This window comes from Seriola aureovittata, chromosome 11 (assembly GCF_021018895.1).
Source record: "Seriola aureovittata isolate HTS-2021-v1 ecotype China chromosome 11, ASM2101889v1, whole genome shotgun sequence".
Lineage (NCBI taxonomy): Eukaryota > Metazoa > Chordata > Actinopteri > Carangiformes > Carangidae > Seriola > Seriola aureovittata.
The window spans coordinates 18,097,762-18,120,613 of record NC_079374.1 but is presented as its reverse complement, the minus strand read 5'-3'; the positions used below and the strand labels follow the sequence as shown (position 1 = coordinate 18,120,613).

Sequence of the window (22,852 nt, the reverse complement as noted above, 5' to 3'; positions counted from 1 at the left end):
CTTAATTTGAAAACCAAACTCATTAAACCCATAAAATTCTGTAATCGTGTGTGGGATTACATGTGTATTACTGATAAATTCTTTGTAATAGAGCAACTACAAATATTTTACAGCCATCTTTTAAACCAACAGAGAGTCTTTGATAATAATAGTAATAATAATAATAATAATAATAATAATAATAATAATAATAATAATAATAATGATAACAAGAATGAGAAGAAAAGAACAACAATAATATAGATATAGAATAACTTTAATTAGTAGTTTTATTTTTTATTAATAGTTTAAGAGGCCAAATAATCATATGGAAGGTGGGAAGGCTCGGCTTCCCCCCTTGTGCCGAATAATAGATTTCTTCGCTAACTTCAGTCAGGTCATCTCCACGATCTATCTTATCAACTCACAGTGTAAACTAATAAAATCACATACTGTGTATGGAAATTATGTGTCCTGATCAGATGGCAAACAGCACATTGAAAGATAAGTGCAACCTTGGCCTGTAAAAATACCAGCAGGGTTGGGGCTCAACTTTCTGACAAACGCTGGTGGCAGAGGTCCAAGGCTGACAGGGCACTGGGGCAGAGGATCCGGGGCAGATCCAGTCCGCGGAGGGGGCATACACAAGTGTGCTACATCTTCTGTTGTGTCTTTTAGGATCAAGTGACATTATCTACTGATTCGATTTAAGGTAATTCCTTTATGGTCAGACGTTAATAATTTTTTTTTTTACTCGCAAGTTTTTATTAGAGTTTTAAAGGCAGAATAGAGTTTACACTGGCCATAATCTGCTTTCATGTTAAAACATACGATTGTGGTTTGTTATGGTAATTTAAATTATGGGCCTTATGATTTACAGTCAACAGCGCTAGGCTTTTACGGTTACGAGGAGCACCTGAAGGCATCAAAAGACAAGATCGCTAGCTTAAGTAGCAGCGACAATGTAGCAGCTGTCTACTAGCCTGCGCAGTGATGGTGTCCTGGTAGTGCCGCTGGCTTATTCACCTGCAAGATAAGTGACCATCCAGCGGGAAGTACAGTTATTCATTAATTAATATGTTTTAATAACAGGACTATCTGGATTAGTCGTGCTACTTTATACTGCACTCCCGATTCAAGCAGGTGAGTCAGCCGCTGAGAGGCAACGTAACGTTATTGTTGTTTTGATGCAATAATATATTCACATTAGCAAACGCTGTTCCATCATTTAGCTTAGGTGGTGTACGGTGTACATGTTTAGCGTCAAATTGAAATTCATCATTGTTGTTACTTTTGTTGGTTAAATTGCTGTTCAATTATTGGCATATGTGGATCCATTCAGAACTCCGTTTAAAACTTGGGGAATTTAATATAGCCGTACTGTTGGTAAGCGTTCATACATTTTAAAATTGAGCTGTAGATTTCTTTTAAAATAACAAATGTCATTCTATAAATCGGTTTCATTACATCAGCTTTTAATTTCTTTATTTTATTTTATTTTATTTGAAAAAACTCCAGAGTTACACATGTCTTGCCATTTTTCATAAAAAGGAACAAGTTATTATTGACGTTATTCTTTAAATATAACCAACTTATAGGTCAATGTGGTAATGTATTTGGATGTAGAAAACGGCGCTAATCCAATTCCTTAGAAATTAGTAAAGTATATTACTTTGGCAGTTGCAATAACCATTTACAACTTAAACAAAAGAAACAAAATGGTTTAGTGATAAGGAAAAAACCTTGAACCTTGACTCACGTTTGCATACTGACCTCATTATGAGGGTCATTTGATGAGCCAAGACTAATATTGACTGGCTGTGTCAGAGTGAATGAGGAACTGCGTTGTTGGTTAACTTCATACAAGCTCAGTTACCAACATTTATCACAGTTGAAATACATCACACTGGCCTACTTTCAACACAAGGAAATGTTGAGAAATGAGCAGGGAGGAAATTACGCCAACCATACATCAAGTCAGGCAAAAAGAGATCCTGAGCTCCTTATGCTCAATTCTCCAGATGACAAAAGTGGGCTGTAAGATTAGTGGTTTAAATCCCTCAACTGGCCTGGAGAATATCACTCTAAACAAAATATAGAGACATCAATGGCAATACAGAAAGCTGAGGACAAGATTGATGATTGTTTCAGCATATTTTATAGTGCGAAAGCATTTGGAGAACTGTCTCCTTCCTCAGGGAACACAAAGCACAAGTGAACTGAACCCATGACCCCTAAATTTACATGCGGCCAGTTAATCTTAATCAGATAGACAGTCTCACCTTCATGAGTATGGGCAGAGAAAACAATTGCTCTTTCAGTCAGTGTGTAAGGAAAAACCAGAAATGTAGGCATCAGCATATTTAAAATAAATCTCAGATTTTCAACCTCAGATTTTACCATCAAATCTCTCCTGTAAATGTAGAAAATAAGAGATGTTTTTTTTTACGTGTGAGTATATACAAAACATATCTAACCTAGATGTATATATGCATGCATGAATATAAAACATAGACAGTGTGTTCATACACAGGTTCACACATACACTCTGAGAACAAAGCTACTGTAGTTTAAGGCTTCATTCTGGCGGAAAGAGGAATACTACGGATGAACTATTTTTGCATTAATTAATCAGAGTCAAAACAGATCATTACTGAAACCCATGGAGTTCAGCCAATTTTCTCTGGACAGCTAGAGCTTAAAACTCCCATTTTACCATTATTGCTGCAGATGGGGGAGTTTGAGAGCAGTGCTCTGGGCCGGGTAACGGTGTACTCCATCCAGGGGTGCCCACACTGTGTGCAGGCTAAGGCCACCCTCGGGCGATTGGAAATACCAGTATGTGACGTGGACGTGGGTAAGCATCCAGAGCTGAGAGCCAGAGTGAAGGAGCTGACAGGACGCAGCACAGTCCCTCAGATCTTCTTTAACAACGTTCATGTCGGGGGCAATGATGACCTGCAGAAACTGGTGAGGAGGAGGAGAAACCCCCAGTGAACTTAGTGCAATGTATATTTTTCAACAGTGTCAAAAAATATTAGTTATACCTACTATTATTCAAAAGCGTGTTTAAACCTCTATGTACGTGTTGCTCCTTTTCACTTCATCAGGCTCCTGAGGAGCTTCGAAGATTGGTGAGTCTGGTCAAGGAGCAGCCTCTTCCAGCAGACGCTCCACCGCTACCAGAGGAGAACCGGTCAGAGGATACAGCTGGGGAAGCCGATGGAGGTGAGGGATTCATTACTCAGACTATTTGCTTTTTCTAGATTACTTCATTGCCTTCACATGTGGGAACAGCCAATTTTATCACTGCTGAGAACTTTGTCTATAACGCACAGTTCATGTTGTGTTTAACGATTTTACACTTTTTTTCCATTGTTGGGGTGATTAATTGTGCAATGTTAGTTAGTAAATCAGTTTCAGACCGCTTTGGTCTGCTCTGGAGTGGGTGTTGCCTGTAGTCAAATGGTGAAATGGCGTGAGGAGAAAACTGTTTCTTCCGGCTTTAAACAGTAAGACTGAACCAGAGTTGTGAGGCCTGGTTTTGCATAGTCATCTCTTTCAAGAAGCAAGCCAAGAGCTATGAGTGGTTATGAAATAGTGCTGGCATATATGGACATGTTTGGGTAGCAGCAGGTTTGTGTGTGCATGTGTGTGTGTGTTTGTTTTATCTCATCTCCTGTCACTAAAGCCAGCACAGGCAGTTGATATAGGGAACTTGATACTCTGGAGGAGCCCAGCAGCACCAGGCTGTCTCACGGTACCTCATTATATGTGATTATTAAGCTCCCGACAGTGTAAACAGAGTCTGTCCACTGGGGCACATACACAGCTGTTTGTGAGGAAATATTTAAATTCAGTGTTAGCTTTGATGTAGTATTGGCAACATCATCATAAATATTATGAAGGACAAGATCAAATAGTCAGGCGATTCAATGTGCTGCCGTTGTGAAGTGGCCGCACCAACCTGTACTTTCAGCTCCTGCTGCCACAGCAACAGTAACAGTGAGAGTTAGTAGTAGAGCAGTAGCCATGTGTTGGTGGTGACGTGCCTACATGTAGTGAGTGTATAATGTCATATAGATATTGTTAGTTTAAAGCTTTATTTGCTTGTGTCCCCTTGATAATCTTTCACAGTTCAGCCTTACATTAATGCATACAGTGAAAGTTGTCACCTAATTATGTTAAATTGTGCTCATAAGGGATTATTTCTCAGGAAGAAAAATGTAAAGCAGCTGTGTTGGGAGAAAAAAAAACTATGATCTGACCCAATTCAGGCGATCCCTTTACCTTTATCCTGATGGTCTGGACTATATAGTTGCACATATTCTTTCATTCATGTGGGTGTGAACATGTGTGTTTCTGTTTGTTTGTACATGTGCGACTTGGCATATTCCTTCCCTCAAAGAGTTTAAGTGTGAGAGAGATGAGTTGGCCGACCTGGTAGATGACCTCAAACATGGCAGTGTGATTGGCAATCAAAGGAAGGGGCTGACTTTATACAAAAAGAGCTTCTCAGGCGATCAGCTGGTTGACTGGCTGCAGAAAGAAAAGGGCATGGGTAAGTAAGGCTGTAGACCTGCAGTAAAACAGGCTTTCTCTGTTGTGGTAGTTTGATTGTCTTCGTTATGAGAACAAACTAGAAACTCATTAAACTATCCCAAAGTGTCCTGATTCATACAAAGTACAGTCAAATCCAGAGCTGTACACCACTGACTGTGGCCATGTGTGTGCTAGCCAGGGCTGAGGCCTGTAACACTGGCCAGGCGTTGTTGCAGAAGAAGTACATGGTCAGTGTGCGTGACTGTGGGCGGCAGGATGGCTGTTTTGGAGAAGGGAAAGACACCATGGACACACTGTTCAGGCTGCTGGAGGATGACCCTCATTCAGCCCTCAACACAGGACAGACTGCATCCTGCAGTCCTATACAGGGTAGGTCAGGACTGGACCAGGCTTTGGGCATACACACATCGCCTTCCAGGTTCACTCTGAGCAGTGTCCTTCAAGACTCTTTAACACCTGTCCCTTGTTCTTGGCTGCTGGCTTTTGGGTTCGCTTGGGTTTGTGTATTATTTCAGAGAAGTTAATGGTGGTAAGAGTTGAAGTAGGGGGTTAATGAGATATATAATCAGTCGTGTTTTGAAAATAAGTAAATAAAAATGATCAAATTAAAAGTTTTTTTACACATAGTATCTGTTCAAAATATCATCTCGTTTCAGCTTAGCTTTGTGAGTGTTCAGAAATATGAAAATATATATAATTCAAGCCCTATTTCAAAATCTTATTCTGCTTTGCTGTGGGTTTGGTGTCATCTTTTGACATATTACTGCTTATTAGCTTTTAATTTATTCTTAAAGTGTTTTCTTCTGCTGTGGTAATGGGTGGCTTCTGTATTGTTGTATTTGTAACTGACCTTGCTCCCCTCCAGAGGCTAACTGACGAGCTAATTTGTGTATAATCACTGCTTTTCAAAAGTGTGTTTGTGTTTTTATGCTTGGCTTGAATTTATCCGCAATGCTCTTTTTTTTCTCACAGGTAATGTTTCCTAATAATGATCTTGTTTGTGCTATTTCAAGGTTAGCCTGATCCTTGTTGCAGTCCGTAAATGTCCTTCCCATTCAAACAGCGCTTTGATTTGTCTCAGCATCAAAAGCTGGTGAGTATATGAAACATTAACCGTCTCTCTCTCTCTCTCTCTCTCTTTCCCTCTCACAGCGGCTGAGCTCTCTTTGCTTTTACGAGAGATGATTCTGAAATTGTTCTCTGAGCATCTCTCTGCTGATGGCAAGGTAATGTCGTCGTTGACTACGGAGGGCTTCTGACTCACTGAGTGATTTTCAAATGTACACGCGTCTGTTTTGGAAATGCATCTGTGGCATGCAGTATGCACTGTTGCAGCGGGCAGGTTCCTCTGAAGTTTCATGTGCATCGACAAAATGGCTGCACACGCAGACTGACCTCGTGCGTTTTTCACCTTGTGGCCTTTTATGACATTGACATGACTTTACATGTTTTTGCATTGTAAATTGACTGTGTGGTTGTGTTCTTGCTCCCACAGTCTGTGGACTACAAAGGCATGTCATTGAACCCTGCGTTTGAGCGTTACTGTGAACTAGCCATTCAGCTGCAGAGGTTGGAGCTCCTTTCACTGAGCCGGGAGGAGAAGCTGGCCTTCTTCATCAACATCTACAATGCCTTGGTCATCCACGGGTACCTACGTATGGGGCCCCCCACCAACATGTGGCAAAGATACAGAGTAGGATCACATAGCCCTCACATATGTGGAAATTATTGTGGCGCAAAAAGCATTTAAAGAAATCAATAAGGCTCAGCTGATATCTACACTGAAGTTAAAGATATTCATTTTTTGTACTGATTTTCTCTAATTTCAGCATATATTATTTTACATGCAGATAAATATAAAGATAAAACGTATGCATACTAAACAGCATGGAGGTCACTTTATCTAAAGTTTTGTTGTATTTTTTTTTATCCTGTGGGCAGAAGTGCAACACATTAAAGAGCTTTGTTTCCGTCCCATTTTGTAGTTCTTCAACTATGTGAGCTACCTGATTGGAGGAGAAGTGTTCACATTACAGGACATAGAGAACGGCGTTCTGAGAGGGAACAGAAAAGGTGTCGCACAACTTCGAAGGCCTTTCTCCAAAACAGACCCACGGCTCAGAGTATTCAGACATTCTGCTAAATCACACCTGAACATTTCACTCTGTAACAATATCATCTAGAGTAATTAAATGTCACTTCTATTGTTGTCCACCAGGTGGCTCTCCCAGACGCAGAGCCCCTCATTCACTTTGCCTTGAACTGTGGTGCAAAGGGCTGCCCACCTATTAAAACATACACTCCACAGGTGAGTGGATTTCAGTCCCACCAGTCTTTTTTATTGTATAATTAGTAATGGGAATACACTGGGCAGTGGCCCATACTCATTGTACAAGCTTGAATGGTCTGAACTCAAGTGTGATCTACTCAAACCTATCAGGACATAGACAGCCAGCTCCGCACAGCAGCTGAAGCCTTCCTGGAGAACGACGACGGCTGTGTGGTGGATTCTGGGAAAAGAGAAGTGCGTCTCAGTCAGATATTCAAGTGGTACAAGGCTGACTTTGGAGGCACTGATGAGAAAGTAGGTTTAAAACCAAATCAACATTTGAAGTCTCTTATTGTCTGTATTGTTTGAATACAACAGCATTTTAACTCTCCTAAGTTGTATTTAATTATCAGCTCTTGTGTCTACCATTAATACTGGCGGGTATAACTACAGTGCAAATTACAGTTACCATTCAAAGCACTGCAAGAAACATACTGATATTTTCAACCTTCAACCCAACTGTTTATCTCACTCTGTTTTATCTTCCCTCTGTCGTAGCTGCTGAAGTGGGTGCTGGAGCACATGAGTGACTCGCCGAAGAAGACCAGCCTGAAGGACATCCTTTCTGCTGGAAAGACCAAAGTCTGCTTCCTCCCGTACGACTGGAGCTCCAACAGCAGCCACTGAGCATGAACACACAAATACTTACACACCCAGCTATACACTATGTCTCTTTGCATCTGTCCACTTTCTCCCAAGCTGCATCTACTTAAAAACCAGAAGGACGGTGATGGCGTGTTCGCTAAATGCAGTCCACTGGTCCCCAACCTCATGCAAATGTTTTTTATGCAAAACAGACTATAAATCCAAGCGTTGAAAGGGACGTGTTTGTTGCACTGTACCATTAAATCCGACTTCCCTTTTAGGCTTATTCTAACTGTAAGGTCTTATCATAAGCCCCCGTACCCCAAATATATGAGTTGTACATTCAAGTTTTATTACTTTCAAGTAATTACAACAGAGAGCCTATTTTAGAAAACAGGTTGCACACAGAAGTTTTGTACTGCAGCAGCATATTTAATAAGATAAAACGCACATAAAGCGTGCTATTGACTTTGCTTTTCAATATTTACTATGTTAAATATCAAACCCTAAAAAACAACAGACATATAAATTATTTTAGAGTAAATTATAGAGAATGCTAAACAACCATATATTATAATAATAATAACTTCAATCATAAATATGGTTTGCGTGCTTTCCAGTCCTAGTCCTTAGATAACAAGTCAGCAACTCAGGACTCAGATGATCATGATTTTGTCAGTTCAACACTCTTTATTTGGGCTACTTAAGCGGAGCATTTGATAACTTTGCTGATCCAAACACACTGCCTTGACAAGCCATATCGAAACCTTTTGAACTTACAAACCCACTCACTCGTGTGCAGTAAACTGCAGATGCTGCACAGAGCTGGTCCATCACTCCAGCACTGTTGAGGTAGCAGTGGCTAAGAGGGAGACTCTATCCTCTGAAATCCCCATCTTTGTGGACTGTGTCCTTTGTACGACCCAGCCCTCGAATTAACAGCTACTTTGTCCTTGATTAAGAAACACAGACAGATGCAGTGCTCAGACTTTTGCATATCTTGATCAGGTTTTATGCCTAATCCCTAATTGTATTTTCTTTCTCCCTCTTCTCATGTGAACCCACAACATTGTCCACCCCTCCTTTTGATCCAGGTCTTCCATTTGAACTTGCAAAAGTGCTACTATTGTGTTTTTAGCACATTTAATTAAAATAATAATAATAATATTGTGAATTATGAAAACATTTATCAAAACTACACCCATGTGGGATGCACTCTGACACTTTGCATGTTTATCTCCAACTCTGAATGCTGTTGAGACATATTTGTACTTTTTTCACAAAGATAAATCATTGTTGATCTATATGAGAATAATGTGCCGTGTTTATTCGGCTAATTTATTCCAGCATGTCTGCAGAAACTGAAAAATATTCTCAGTCTCGAAAAATACCTTTCATTGCCCAAATCAGTAGTCATGAATACAGATACATGTAGCAGTTTGTCTTAATTCATTTTAGTTTCAACCTGAACAGGCCCACAAAAGTGTGCAGTACTCTTTCCAATTTTTTAACGAAAAAATTTACTTAAAACGTAGTTTTCCCTTTTACCTGGCCTTAAACGTTTGTAAGATTCATTTTTAACATGACGCATCATGATGCCTTTTCCATTGTGATTTCCCACATATTCCGTTAGTATAACTGTACAGTAATAAGGAAGAATGGGACTTGGAAAAACTTCTATCAAGGGGGCTTTCCGTTTCCATAATTTAGGACTTTCTTATCTCAGGTCAAAAGAAACTGCAAGTGGAAACAATATTCAAGTTGTTTGATATGTTGTTAATGCTCTTTCCAGTCATTCTGTGTAGTCTACATCAGTTATTCTTTAAAATCCTGCACCATTACCATCCAGTTTAGGTTCTTTGTCTTTAAGCTACATACGGCACCAAAGCAAATGGTTAAATTAGCATGTGGTAAAACTGGAATGAATTTGCTGCATGTGATATTGGGAAAAGCCTTCCACCTTGAACTGACCTGTAGCAGGCCTGCCTCTCTGCCATTGCTTGTTTTTTCGAGCCTGTAAGCTCAGCCATAAGTTGCCATAATAGTTGGACTTTGACACTTAACCCCCCACGTTACCCCCAATTAAATAAATATAGTGTCATTAAGACACTAACGTCAGAATGCAACAGCGCAAATCCAAATTTGTTAAAGCCAGACTGTCAGCTAAAATGTGCAGTAGATTTTAAACAAGTCTTAACAATAGACTGCACCTTTTCTTGGAATACATGCCTTCAGTGACAATGCACCCTTGGCTTTAATACACATAACTTTATTACTGAGTGACTTAGATTAAAATAAAAAGGGAAAACACTTTGTGGACTTTAAGTGAATGGAGGGGTTGTAATTACGTGATCCCTGTATTTTTTCAAAATGACCTTGTGTATCAGGAAAATGTGATGCAAAAACTTTTTTAAACAAGCAATTCTAATGTAATCGTTATATTTTCCTCTTTCCTGGGGGCTAATGAAGCAATATGTTTCTGTACAGTAAATATGCAATGCTCTACTACAATAAAGTATATATTGAGTCAGTCTGCTTTCTTTTACTGTATCATCTCACTGCACCTAAGAACAGTAAAACTGTACATGAATAATGTGGAACAAAAACTGTAACATAACTATCATCATGGCAACAAACTTTTAGATTCATCATTTGTTTATTCAAACAAATTTAATCACCTTTTCTTTAAGAAAAATAGATGAGGAATCATTACCTTTACAAATCCAATCTATTAACATTTTTACATATAAATAGCAAGTTTAAGTGCACAGTCCCATAAAAACATTACATTAAAAAGTTATCAAACAGATCAACCATCTCAAAAGTATATACATAACAAAGGACCAATGTAAAATATACTACATAATGAAATACATGATCATTGAGTTAAACTGAGTAACAATGTCAAACTGAAATTCAAAGCTGTTTTACTGATCTTTAATGTTTCTGTTTACCTACAGTCTAACACTGATCCAGTCTTGGCACTAATAAAATTGTGAATAATTCATATGCTGTACAAGAATTAGTGTGACAGTATGAAGGCAGATTTACATGGTTTTGGAGATTTTGGTCATGGCTTCAATGAGTCAAGTGATTCATGTTGTCATACCATGACCAGAGGACTAGTTAACAAAGGCAAAACCCAATTCTGCCTTACTACTGAAAACAACAGCCCACACACATTAAGCTGAGAACACTTGCTCCTTACAGTTTTAAAAGTGTCTGTATGTGACAAGGATTTTAAGGATTTACTCAGAATTGAAATCAATTTTAACGGTTCAGAGACATGGAAAGAGGACAACCATCACATATCCACTGTTACTGTCATGTCTAATAAACCTGTTTTATACATCCTGTCTACAAAGACCAAAGCTCAGAGTGGCGCATGGTTCATTTGGAAGACTATACATTCTGAACAGAGGGAACAACACGCACTGAGCTCAACTTTCTATCAATTATTAGGATTTTTCACTATAGTTTATACAGTTTAAAACACTGGTTATGTTGTACTGCATGGAGAGTCCATACTAAGGACATCACTTTAAAATCATAAGTTGAAGCCATGAATGTGGCCTTGTTCATGGCATCATTTTCAACACCACAGCCTTGAGTCTCAAATCACCAGAGAAAAACATTGGTTTGGTGGCCACAGTTTTATCTTCTAAAATCTTTGCAAAAAAATAAACAAAATGAATTGATCTAAAAAGGGTCGGTGAAGAAGAAACCCAGATTAAGTTCAAATTAAAAAACGTGAATCTTTCAGGCTTACTTTATCTGAATGTTAAAGGCTTCAGTATATTTGACATGTGCCTTATAGTATTAATAGGTTAAACTGGAAGATGAAGGATATGGCATTTAGAGTAATCGTTATAGCTATACCAAGTTCTAAATGGGATGCAGTTTGCCAGAAACATTAAGGGGGATTTTTCCATTGCTGTTTACGGCCCTGACTGACGAGTGTCAAACCACACTGACTAAAGCATTTTGCATCTTATGTGTTGCGTGACTGACAACAAGATTTGTGGGTGAGTGTTTATCAAGCTATGTAGTAGTACCTTATAAGGCAAAAGCATTTCAGTTATCCACACATCCAGCTTCGCCTCCTCCTACCTATTTGGGAAAAATGAATGACTGAATTACATTTGTCAGAGCTTGCCAAGGAATAAGCTTGAAAGTCAGGTTGAAACTGTGTATAGTTACTTCAGTGACAAAGTTTTAGAAATGCAAATACAGGAAAGGAATACTGTGATTTGTGTGAAGTTATTTTATGGTTCATGGTTCATGTGGAGGTTGTCCTGGGCCATAGTTGGTTTCTCAGTTCCCAGACATTGTTCTGAATTACTTTTAGATATACCGAGAAAACTAAATTTGTTTTTTTTTTTATAACCAATTTTGTTTAAAAAGGTGAATAAATATTGACCTATCATAGATTATGAGAATTAATAGATTTATCACCTTTTTTGCTTATTTGACAAAGTGCACACTGAAGATGTTTTGAAGAAATTAGTTAAAAACTAATTTTAGCTGTCAACGTTATTGCTTGAGAAGTTTTATCAATCAATAAAATCCTTCCATTTACCATTTTGGCACATTTCCTGTCTTTGTTGACAAACTGGTATCCAAGAATTAAATAGGTACTGTATCTGAGTATTGAGAAAAGGTTCCAGTGTTCATTTATCTTCAAGGCTTACCCTGAGCCAGGTGACCTACAGCTCCTCTTCACGCACTACTAACCTAGAAATGAAAAAACAGAACAAAAACGATTAAACAGTGATCCAAAGGGGTTGGACATGTTCATATTTATGAACTGTATTGAAAATCAGTGAATTAAGTGTATTTACTTTCATCATCTGAATCAAAGCCAAAGAGTGCAGAGCAGGTGTTAAGGGCTTGGTGTTTCTGCAATTCTTCTAAGCTGCTGAAGGATGACAGACATTTGTCGCAGCGATGTCTGATCTTCTGCTCAGGGGCCACGTCTTCCACCCGCTGCTCCTGCTCTGGGACGGGCTCCTTCTTTTTCTTATTGCTCCAGTAAACGTTTTTCCTCGCAGCAGCCTCATCAGTGGACCTCCTCTTGCGCATTGAGAGCAGGGATTCATCCAGGTACGTGGAGGGTGGTGGCCGGATGAAGGGGGCTTTGACAAAAGTGGCGTAGGCGGGATCTTCGGGTTTGAAGGTTTTGTGCTCAGTGATGTGCGGCTCTCCCAGTTTCTGTTGGACTCCCTCGGACAAAGTGGACAAATCCTCAAGGTCTCGGACATTTAAAGGGTCCCACTCGACTGGCGTTCTTTTTCTACACTTCTTACTTGGAGTGTTTCCAGCAGCACCAGTATGGGAAGTGGAGATTGATCCATCGGATGCGTTTGTTGCCACATCCTCATATCCATTGATGTCGGGTTTGCTGTCATCTGTGGGCTCACATTTGACAGTGTCCTCTGAATAATTATCTGATCTGGACAGATCATCACCACTGTTTGCAACATTTATTTCACAATCCTCCTCCTCAGTTTTAATTTCCTCGAGACACTCAAAATTAGTGGCCTCAACATGATCAGGGGTGGGACTCTCGCTCTGCCCCTTCTTATTCTGCAGCCATAACTCCTCAACCTTCACTCTCTGCTTCCACGGCGCTTCAGCGTTTTGCTTTTTCTGTCTGCTGGGTCCCAATTCTAACTCCTCTCTTTGAGGCGCTGGGATGTAGTGTCTCCATTCGTGGTCATAGAGGCCCTGAAGGCTTGAGAAGAGCTTCTCACAGTCTGTGAAGGGACACTGGGGTCTGAAGGGCTGGTGGGTACCGACATGGTCCTTCAATTCCTGGTGCGTCAAGAAACGCTGGTTACACTCCAGATGGTAGCAGAAGTGCTGGAGAGGAGTATCGTGGAGCTTCATGTGATCCTTATATTGCTGGAGGAACTGCATCTGCCTGTTGGTGGAAAGGACAGTCAGCACAGTAAGTTCACCTAAAAAACACAATTTGCATTAATTAACATTTAGCAGCAAATTGAATAATCCAAATAACTTGTGCTGAAAGTATACAAGAATGCTGAAATTTAAAGACATTTCTTGTATATTTGGCATAAAATGAGGAATTTTGCACAGTAACAGATTTTTACAGAAGTCAGCATATCAAATGGTAAACACTGTATTGAGTATGAACTACTAACTCTTATCATTACCACTTTAGTTAGCAGGTAAAGCCCCCCCCCCCCCAATAAATCCGTTGTGTATCTTAATATGCATTACTTGACTTTTTCATTGAATTCACAAAACAAACATGAGTTGGTCTGGAATCCAAAAGATAACCAAAACTTGTATTTAAGCTAGAAAGGTGCTGCTTTAATCTCAACTGGTGTGTCATCATTCTCCATGTTGTACATCAGCTGTCCCACATTCATTTGCTGGAAAGGTAGGAGTTGCTAACTGACTCATAATTTAATCAATTTCGTGATTTAGGTAGCTGATATAGAACTGGGAATCTCTATTAATGGCCTGTTATACTGGAATTTAATACTCTGGATGTAATGTAGAGGCCATCTAATCTCCCATCTTTTCACTGCACCCTTTACACAGATTTTTTTAAATAACAGTTTTTTCAATTCAGGTGCAGTTTTTTTTTTTTTTTTTTTTTTTTAAATCACAGGGCATATACAGTCATTAACTCAGTTATGTGAAAATGGCCAAGTTTAAGTCTAGGTAAGTTAGTCTGTGATGACTGATATACTGTACATCTTACCTGAGACAGAGGGAACACTTGTGCTTGGCCCAAATGAAAGTCTTCTCCAGCACTTTCTCATCATTAATATGGCATTTGATCGCATGCTTTGTTAGTGTGGTGCTGATCCTCAAGAATACTCTATCACAGGACTCTGAAGGGCACAAGTGATACGTGATGTCCACACCATAGCCATTTTCTCCTACCGGGTTCTCCTTCCCCTCTCCATCCCCCTCCTTCTCCATCACAGATGGATCTTTTACAATCACCAGGCCATCTTTAATGACTACCTGCTCATCCTTGAAATCTACCTGCTTAAAAATATTTGCATTAGGGTTCTTGCACTTTTTGTGTAGCACGGATGTCTTTTTGATGAGGGTGCGGAGGTTTCTGATGATTCGATCTTCCCTCTTGAGGCTGGAAACTCTAGTTTTACCTCCTGGTTTCTGTCCTGGAATTTCCTCATCAGAAATGGAAGTAAGATTCTCATCCTGAGGCTCGTTCTGATCTTCCACATTATCTGCTATTCCATTAGCAGCTGGGGTGTCCTTGGTGCATGGCTCCTTATCTGGAGGTTTTTGCTTGCACATTTCATCAATGTGGTCCAGAACATGCTTTTTGGCAAAAGGAAGCTGTTTAAAGCGTTTTTCACAGAGTATACATCTTAGTTTGCTACTCTTAAGGTGTGAGAGAGCGTGCCTCATAACATTCAAGCCTTTATAGTCTTTGCGACAGAAGTTGCAGTGGTACGTCAAATGGGCATACTGTTGAGTACGGAGCACTCTGTCCCTCCATGTTCTCTTGGCTTTCACCTGAAGAAAAGACAACAAACCACTGAAATCAATGCTATGAATTAAACAGAAAAAATGTCAAATAAAATATCAAACAAAAGGCACTAGAACCACTTGTTTGTTGTTCTGTTTCCCTTAATGACACACAGGGTGTGTTCATGTTTTAGTATTCTTTTGTAACACTTTCAAATACTGAACTCACAAGTGTGTGTAAACACATCATGGTTTCTTGAAAAACAAAATGCTACTAATCCAACTGTTACATAAACCTACATTATCAAATTCCTGGGAGGGTAATTACAGACAAATAACTGACCTCAGTATTTGAGACTTCTGTTTCCACTGTAGGCTGGGGCTCCTGTTCTTCATCACCATTAAGCTCATCTGGTGCTGAGGATTCTTGAGTTTGCAGTTTCTCACCATCAGGCTTTTTGGAATTAAGTGAGTAACTGTGCAACAGTTCTATTGGACAATCCAGTAACTCCAATGGAGGTCCATCAAGCTCAGGATCAGCTTCAGCAGCAAGAACAGCAGCTTGAGGCTCACTGGGAGAACCTTCACTAAGCTTGGAACGAAGCTGAGTTTGTTCACTGAGCCCACTAAGGCAGACCAAGTCAGTATGTCCAATTTCTGTCTCAAGGTCATTCATCTGGTCTATTTGATTCTCTTCATGTTGACTCTTCTGTTCAAGTTCATTCTCCAGACGAGGCATATCCTGCTCTTTGTCTTCTGTATCAGTTTTCTGCTCAAAACCAGATTCGTCCTGAGTCAGGAATATTTCATTATCAGGGTAAGACAGTTCAAATTTAAATAAAGGCTTCCTTCCTCGTTTTTTCCCTTTAACTTTGACCTTCTTCTCTTTAACTGTCTGTACCTGCTCCGGCCTTGGAAGACCCTGCAACCATCTTTTCTTCCGTCCTTTTCTTTTCAAAATTTGGCTCTTCACACATCTAGACAAGTACTCTCTCTTGCGGTTTAGTGGGAGCTTTGCAGTAGCTGAATTTTCCAAGTTAGTGTGATTGCGTCTTAGTGAATACACAGGCTTATTACCCATAGAGGTGGATTTGAGATTGTATCTGATCTCTGGATCATCACCAGGGTCTGCCTCATCGTCAGATGCAGAGTGTTTTCTCCTTCGTAACCTTCTCCTCCATTTCCTCCTCTTTAAGGGAGCATTATTTGATGGTGAAACACACTTTCCTGCCTCTCCATCTTTAATCTGCTGTTCTGGAAGGTCTTGGTTCACAAATGTAGCTTCAGTGCACTGGCATAAATTTAAACCTTGAGTGCAGGAGTCATTTAAACAATTATTTGTTAAAAGCTCTTCACTGTATTCCTTTTCTTCTTCCTTCATCTCATTTAGAACAGCAGCCTTCATGACCTTGTCACTTATCAACTCCAAGCAATGGGTCTTAAGGGTCAGGAAGTTCCAAAACTCAGGATCAAAGCACAGGCGCTCTTTCAGCATCTGGAAAACAAAGATGTGTAAATGTTAGGCACAAATCATAACGCTAATATATCCAATATATCAAAGGATGCTGAACATCTTCCCCTTTTCACGCTCTCCAACCTGCAGAATATGGAAGCGAACATTGGTCCGGACGGGGCTGTTGTGGGGATGCTGCTCCTGGTCAGGATGCATGTACAGCAGGCAGACGGTTCGATAAGCCTCCAGGCTGCGTTCCTGGCAGAAGACCAGCAGGGCACATGCTCGACAGATCTCCAGGTCATGAGGCAGCAGGAAGGCGATGGTCTTGCAGACCAATGACCGGGTTACAGAGTCAGCCTGCATGTCACACAGTTGAAAGGCCCTGGCACAAAGCTCTACACAGATCTGGATTCCTTCACTACCCACCTGTTTAAAAAAGTAAACAATACTATTTTAAATTAGGTAAACTGGTAGAAGACAGAAGTATCAAATTACTACAGCCAAGATGAAAGAAAACCCAAAAATGTTAATTTTGACTGCATAAAACAAAGAAATATATACAGGTGCAGTTTAAGATCTCTTCACTTTTTGCACACTTTATTGCGTTGAGTTCCTTGGATGTCATGGCTTGGTTTTTGTCCCTACATGCAGTGTGAAATGTGAGCCCTTATACAGAGGTGTGGGCCTCTCTAAACGATGTCCCATCAGTTCAATTTGCCACAGGTAGACTCCAGTCAAGTTGTAGACAGATCTCACACATGATTAAAGCAAACAGGATAGTCTTGATCACATTTTGGGATGTCAGAGCAAGAGGGCTGAACACTTTTGTAAATGTTAATTCCAGTTTGAAATGGAATTGAAAAGGCAATTTTATCCATTTGAAATTAAATCTACAACATAATAAAGTGTGCAAAAAGGTCTGAATACTTTCTAAATCTTTTCTTATCGTTTGTCCTGACGAGCACAACATGGAAAAAGATGATGCTGTGATGACACACCGCACCTCTGTGGTGACGAGTTTGATGAAGGGAAAGATGGCTCTGACATTGGTAGCAGAGGAAGCCAGCTGTAAGCACTCAGCCAGGAAGCCTTGTCTTGAGGGATGGGCCCTAAGATGCAACCTACTCCAGATGAACACCAGGTCCCTGCAGAAAGGCAGCAGTTGAAAAGTCAAAGACTAGTTTTGTTATATTTTCATTCAAAAGATGTTATAATTCCTCATTCAATAAACAGAGGGGTACTGAACCAAATTAAGAAATCAATATATGTATCCTGCCAATAACTCCCCTTGGATATACACATATTGTGCAAACAATGTTTACACAATGCTACTGAAAGTTACTGAAAGTAACATTCAAGAGTGAAAGCCGAGGAGATGTTAGATAGTTATATTAGTGTGATGTACTTGTCTGGACATCATACTTACCAAATGTAATACATGTCTCCATTGTGTAGATGCTGGGTAAGGAAAGCTTTACACAGTGACAACAGGAGCTCATCTTTTTCAACACTCTCTGTGTTGCAGATTATCTCCACTGCATCACGACCATCTATCTCTGCCATCTGAGGAAGAGAATATGCAGATGCACACAAATGAAAGTATAAAAAATACACCAAAAAGTAAATCAACATGCATTACAATCAATGAAAGGATACCAGAAACAGAAGAAACTATTCTAAATAATGTGTCCTATTACACTTTACTCTTATTTTATCACAAAAATTTATATTATGTCTTGTTTGTAATAAAAGTTTTAATTTCTTTTTTTTTTTTTTTTTTTTTTTTTTTAACATTTCCACTGTTTTTTTTGGTTGATTTATATATTCGACTCTATTCATATTATTGTCCAAAATTTAGACAGACCAAAGAATGAAATTTTTCTATTCCCCATTTTGGCTGGTGTAATCCTTTCCATTCATCTCCACCTCTGCTATCTGAAGGAACAAACACATTCATGTACATTACACCCCCTTATTTTTTTCACATTGCTAATCCTTTCTGTCGTTTCTTTGTCTGTTCTGCTCTTTTTCTCTTACCTCCTTGTGAAGATGTTCATGCAGTGAGGCCTTGTAGAGGCACGTAAGGTAGGCCTGATGGAAGTACAGGTGTTTGCCGGCCTCACGATTTTCCAGGCAGCCTTTGGCTAGGGCCATAGCCTCCTTCATTCGTTCACAGGCCTGCAGATAACGAACCCGCAGCTCCAAGAATACCGGCAACTCTGCGCTCAAGTACTCCTCAACTACATGGGAGGAAATCACATGTGTTAATGTACATGATATGGGAGTATTTACATACAAGTGTAGCCTAGGGTGATGTTAAATAGAGTAATTTAACATCCACCTGTGATGTCGGTTTCATTAGCATTCTATACTAGCCAGTGAGTTTTGTCGATCTCTGATGTAAAGGGTTTGATGTATTGTGAAATCATAGGTATCTTAAAACACATCCCAAAATCTGGTCAGAACCAAAAATGATAGCCAAGAGCCTGCAAGAAAACTCTGAGGTACACTAGATCAACGACCTCAGGGGAGATTTTAAAACTTGGGCCAAAAAAACAAAACAGAGAACAGAGAAAAACATCCTGAAACTGTAATCGCGCAGCCAACCGGAGCCTTCAGTAAATCCTACATCACACTTGGAGGTCCAATGCTGGAGTCATGTTTGTGGACTAGATCTGTATTCAGCACAACAATTCAGAGCAAATCAATACAACACAGGAGCAGCTGAACTTCTGTGAACTTCTGAACAGTGTGGACTGACAGTGTGATTCTGATTAGTGAATGGCAGACATGAAGGTGAGTCTACAACACTACCTATCACGCTCCCTATCAATCATCACTGCTGCTGGACAGAGCTGTGTGCTCTCACCACTCCTCTCCCTTAAACTATAGACATTTGTTGATGACACAACCCCGGTGAATCATATCAAAACTCAGTCTTGTCGCAAGAGTGGAGAGCCCCACTTAACAATGCAGCGCTCTCTGTGTTTATGCTTTGTCAGCTAATAATTAAAATCATTTAAAAAATTTATAATGTTCATGAGCCTACCCTCTTTCGGTGGCAAGTGTGCCTCCTTCAGGATTCCTTGCAGCACTGGATTCTCCCATGGGCCTCCTGCTTTGATGGTCTGCTTCACATGCTGAAGGTAGCCATTCCTGTGCCGCAGGAGCCGAGAGTGACAATCCTGCAACGAGAGGCAAAAAGCTGGTTCACAAAAATTTCCTTTACGAACACATAACCTTTTTGTGAGATGACCAGTGAAGTAGTAAAACGTCATTGTTTGTAGAAGGGTAAGACTTAACTGTGTTGTAGTGTTTTCAGCTGTTGGTAACTGTCACTTAACACTGAGCACAGCTTACTAATGGCACATAGAGCAGCTGGGTCTTATGAAAGTGTGTTGTGTGAATTAGAAAACAAAGGACTGAGACAGTGGGTCAGTTTTTGTCACCTGAAAGGAATCAACGATGTCTTTTAAAGGCTCTTCCACAAATTCTTCTTTGCTGAAAAACAGCATCAGTTCAAAGAAGCTCCTGCAAGACAGTGAGAGAAAAAAGGTTTACCAAAACACCTCACAGTAAGTGAGACAACAACTTACTGTGTTACTTCAAGTCTGTGTGGTGTTAACACATAATAATTTTTAGTTCACAGCTTTCGGTTTTAGTTTCAGTTTTCTACCATTATTTTTTGTTCTGGACTCATCCTCATTGTCTGTCTATGTTACCCTGAGGTCCACAACGAGCGACATTTCGTTCAAAGGACCAGTTTTTCCCAGAGGGGTCATTGATGATAAAATAGTTCCACACATGGCTCCAAATAACAGTAACTGGTTCTACACTGAAGTTGATGTGCCAGTTTTCCGTCTCCAAGGAACAAATTACTTACAAGGCCAGACTACTGAGAACATAGTGGATGTGCTGACAGTCATCAGGGAAGGGAGCAGTGGCTTCGGTGAACTTGCAGAGTGCTGTCCGCAGCACCTTCAGCTGGGGGAGAGGAACTTGCCATTGCCCGGTGTACTCCTCAACCAGCTGTGCAGGAAGAACATAGTGAACAAAAGAACAAAATTTAGCACAGTCATATTTTACACACACACACACACACGCACATATATATATATATCCTTAATTAATGACTTTGTAGAAGCCTCTTTGGCAGGAATTACAGCTTCAAGTCTCCTTGGGTAAGTCTTTACAGGCTTCGCACACCTGGATTTGTACATTAGGCAGGTCCTCTCAAGCTCGATCAGATTGGATGGGAAGTGACTGTGAAGTGTCAGCCCAGTCTCAGGTCACATGCACGCTGGAGTAGGTTTTCTTTTAAGGACCTCTCTGTATTCGGCTGCATTCGTCATTCCCTCAACTCGCTGAGATGCATGATGCTTCCACCACCATTCTTCACCATAGGCATGGTATTAGCCAGGTGATGACCAGTGCCTGGTATTTGTCTGACATAGTGCTTGGAGTTCTTCCCCAAGAGTAAAATTTTTGTTTCATCAGATCAGAGAAAAATTTCCCCTCATGCTCTAAGAGTCCTTTAAATGCAATTTGGCAAATTCCAAGGAGGCTGTCATTTGCCTTTTACTCTAAGTGGCGTTCATCCAGCCACTCTACAGTAAAGGCCTGATTGATGAAGTGCTGCTGAGATGGTAGTCCTTCTGACAGGTTCTCCCATCTTTGCAGAGGACTTCTGAAGCATGGTTAGAGCAGTTACAGAGTTCATGGTCACTTTCTCGACCAAGATCTTTCTTGCCCAGTTTTTCAGTCTGACCAAACAACAAACTCTAAGAAGGCTCCTGGTGGTTCCATACTTCTTCCATTTCATAATTAGCGAGGCCACAATGCTCCTAAACACTCAAAGCTTTAAAATGGTTTTATACCTTTGCCTTGATCTGTGCCTCCCCACAATTTAATCAAAGAGGTCTACATAGAGTTCCTTGGACTTCATGCCCCTGACCACAGTTTGGAGTGCCACAGCAAAGGGGTTGAACACTTTTGTAAATGAGAGATTTCAGTTTTTGATTTTTATAACAAATTTGTTATTATCTTAAATTAAAAAAAATTTAAAACAAATTTTCACTTTGTCGCTGTGGGTTATTAATATCAAATTAATCTGTTTACAATTAAATCTACAACAAAATAAAGTGTGCAAAAAGTGAGAGGGTCTGAATACTTTCTCAAGACAGTGTAAATGACTGTTTATTGTAATAACCCCTTCGGCACAAAACAATGACCACCATATCCACCACCAAAGTACTCATCTTACAAAGCATTTCACTAACTGTCATAGTGCATCAAAAAGAGTCTCAGTCAATATGTGCAAACGCTGTAGAGCTCTCATGTGTATACTGTGTCATGTTTTACAGTTCGTCATAATATAACTCTGTTCTGATTGACATCGCTATGGTAACAGACCTCTCCAAAAGGTGGGACTCATTAGGATTAAATGATTGTGTAAACTAATTCGGCCCAAATATCGTTAATCACTGTTTCTTTAAAAGAAAGGCTGAAAAGAACTGAGGTGACAAGGCCACATACAATAATTTCAGCCTTGTGGCTTGTAGTATGTGCACCTTGCAATCTTTAAACTAACGTTACTGTTGATAACGTCATGTTACATGGTGGCTTAAAATTAAGTTTTCCATTGGTGGCTGTAAATCTTATAGTATTTAGGTTACCTAACCTGGCATTTCATATCAACTAGTGGCATTTCAGAGCAGAATATGTTGCATTTTACTCATTGTTTCATAAAATGTTAATAACAGTAGTTACATAGGTCGTTAGAAGACCTCTTACCGTTAATTAGCTTAGCGGACTTGCTATAAAGCTAAGCATGATCAAATGTCAGATCTCCACAAACAGAGTTACTACATGGACTTTCTTAGCCGGGAGCCCAGTTCATACCTATCTTCATTCTGTTGACTATTTCTGTTTTGTTTCTGATGGGCTATGCCACAGTCTTGGCTAGCTACACAACTGCATTAGTAGAGCTAGTCTGGAGGCTAATGCTAGCCAGCTAAGCTAGTAGCGTTAGCAATAAACAGACACCGACTCAGTAGACTAGCCAACAAAATGGAGTCCAACATACCTCACAAAACTCAGAGCAATAATCTTTGCTCTTCAGAGACGATTCATTGCTGCAGTGGCTACTACATAATGTGTCCAGGGCTGATTCAAGCCCGTCTGTTTCCAAATCACTTTCGCTGTCCGCCATGCTGGCTGCTGTATCCAGCGCATAGCCAAAGTTGCCAGGTTTGAAATGTAGCATCCTCCTATCTCCCACGACAAAACACAACCAACCTGGCAACACCATAATTACAAACGTATTAATAAAGTTATTCTTAAAGGTATTTAACAACATACAAAAAGCAAACATTTGAATGTTTCCTAAAGATTAAAAACAAGAAGGCTGGTTGTTCAAAATTAAACTATTGGGACCTATTGACAGAATAACATCAAATATTTGT

General features: G+C 39.9%; 2 protein-coding genes across 6 annotated transcripts; one reads left to right on the top strand and one right to left on the bottom strand.

Annotated features, from left to right (window-relative positions):
• The first annotated feature begins 587 nt into the window (after positions 1 to 587).
• zgc:152951 (uncharacterized protein LOC569013 homolog) lies at positions 588 to 9,986 on the top strand. Of its 4 annotated transcripts, XM_056388689.1 has the most exons (12): positions 643 to 691; positions 1,072 to 1,122; positions 2,710 to 2,949; positions 3,090 to 3,207; positions 4,388 to 4,540; positions 4,717 to 4,911; positions 5,695 to 5,768; positions 6,038 to 6,235; positions 6,528 to 6,665; positions 6,761 to 6,850; positions 6,983 to 7,126; positions 7,370 to 9,986. In XM_056388689.1, exons 3-12 carry the CDS (start codon positions 2,710 to 2,712, stop codon positions 7,496 to 7,498), a joined length of 1,479 nt encoding a protein of 492 aa, XP_056244664.1. In that variant the 5' UTR covers positions 643 to 691; positions 1,072 to 1,122; the 3' UTR covers positions 7,499 to 9,986. The 4 variants fall into 4 exon arrangements, with proteins under 4 accessions (XP_056244665.1, XP_056244664.1, XP_056244663.1 ...); XM_056388690.1 differs by lacking the exon at positions 1,072 to 1,122 and having other exon boundaries at positions 588 to 691; XM_056388688.1 differs by lacking the exon at positions 643 to 691 and having other exon boundaries at positions 859 to 1,122.
• Positions 9,987 to 10,107: 121 nt separating this feature from the next.
• On the bottom strand, positions 10,108 to 22,610 carry LOC130177199 (zinc finger protein 654-like). 2 transcript variants are annotated; one of them, XM_056388686.1, is made up of 12 exons: positions 22,474 to 22,610; positions 20,272 to 20,417; positions 19,838 to 19,919; positions 19,438 to 19,573; positions 18,426 to 18,628; positions 17,815 to 17,951; positions 17,392 to 17,533; positions 16,530 to 16,814; positions 15,276 to 16,427; positions 14,190 to 14,980; positions 12,298 to 13,379; positions 10,108 to 12,190 (listed from the first exon to the last, which is right to left on the bottom strand). In XM_056388686.1, exons 1-12 carry the CDS (start codon positions 22,597 to 22,599, stop codon positions 12,186 to 12,188), a joined length of 4,287 nt encoding a protein of 1,428 aa, XP_056244661.1. In that variant the 5' UTR covers positions 22,600 to 22,610; the 3' UTR covers positions 10,108 to 12,185. The 2 variants fall into 2 exon arrangements, with proteins under 2 accessions (XP_056244661.1, XP_056244662.1); XM_056388687.1 differs by lacking the exons at positions 19,438 to 19,573; positions 19,838 to 19,919; positions 20,272 to 20,417; positions 22,474 to 22,610 and having other exon boundaries at positions 18,253 to 18,497.
• Positions 22,611 to 22,852: the final 242 nt, after the last annotated feature.

Coding starts and splice junctions, on each gene's coding strand:
- zgc:152951 (XM_056388690.1), top strand. CDS start 2,710: ATGGGGGAGTTTGAGAGCAGTGCTCTGGGCCGGGTAACGGTGTACTCC. Junction 3,208..4,387: donor AGCTGGGGAAGCCGATGGAG/GTGAGGGATTCA, acceptor CTTCCCTCAAAG/AGTTTAAGTGTGAGAGAGAT. Junction 6,851..6,982: donor TTAAAACATACACTCCACAG/GTGAGTGGATTT, acceptor CAAACCTATCAG/GACATAGACAGCCAGCTCCG.
- LOC130177199 (XM_056388686.1), bottom strand. CDS start 22,599: ATGGCGGACAGCGAAAGTGATTTGGAAACAGACGGGCTTGAATCAGCC. Junction 19,574..19,837: donor ACATCGTTGATTCCTTTCAG/GTGACAAAAACT, acceptor CTCTCGTTGCAG/GATTGTCACTCTCGGCTCCT. Junction 16,428..16,529: donor TTCGCTTCCATATTCTGCAG/GTTGGAGAGCGT, acceptor TTTGTTTTCCAG/ATGCTGAAAGAGCGCCTGTG.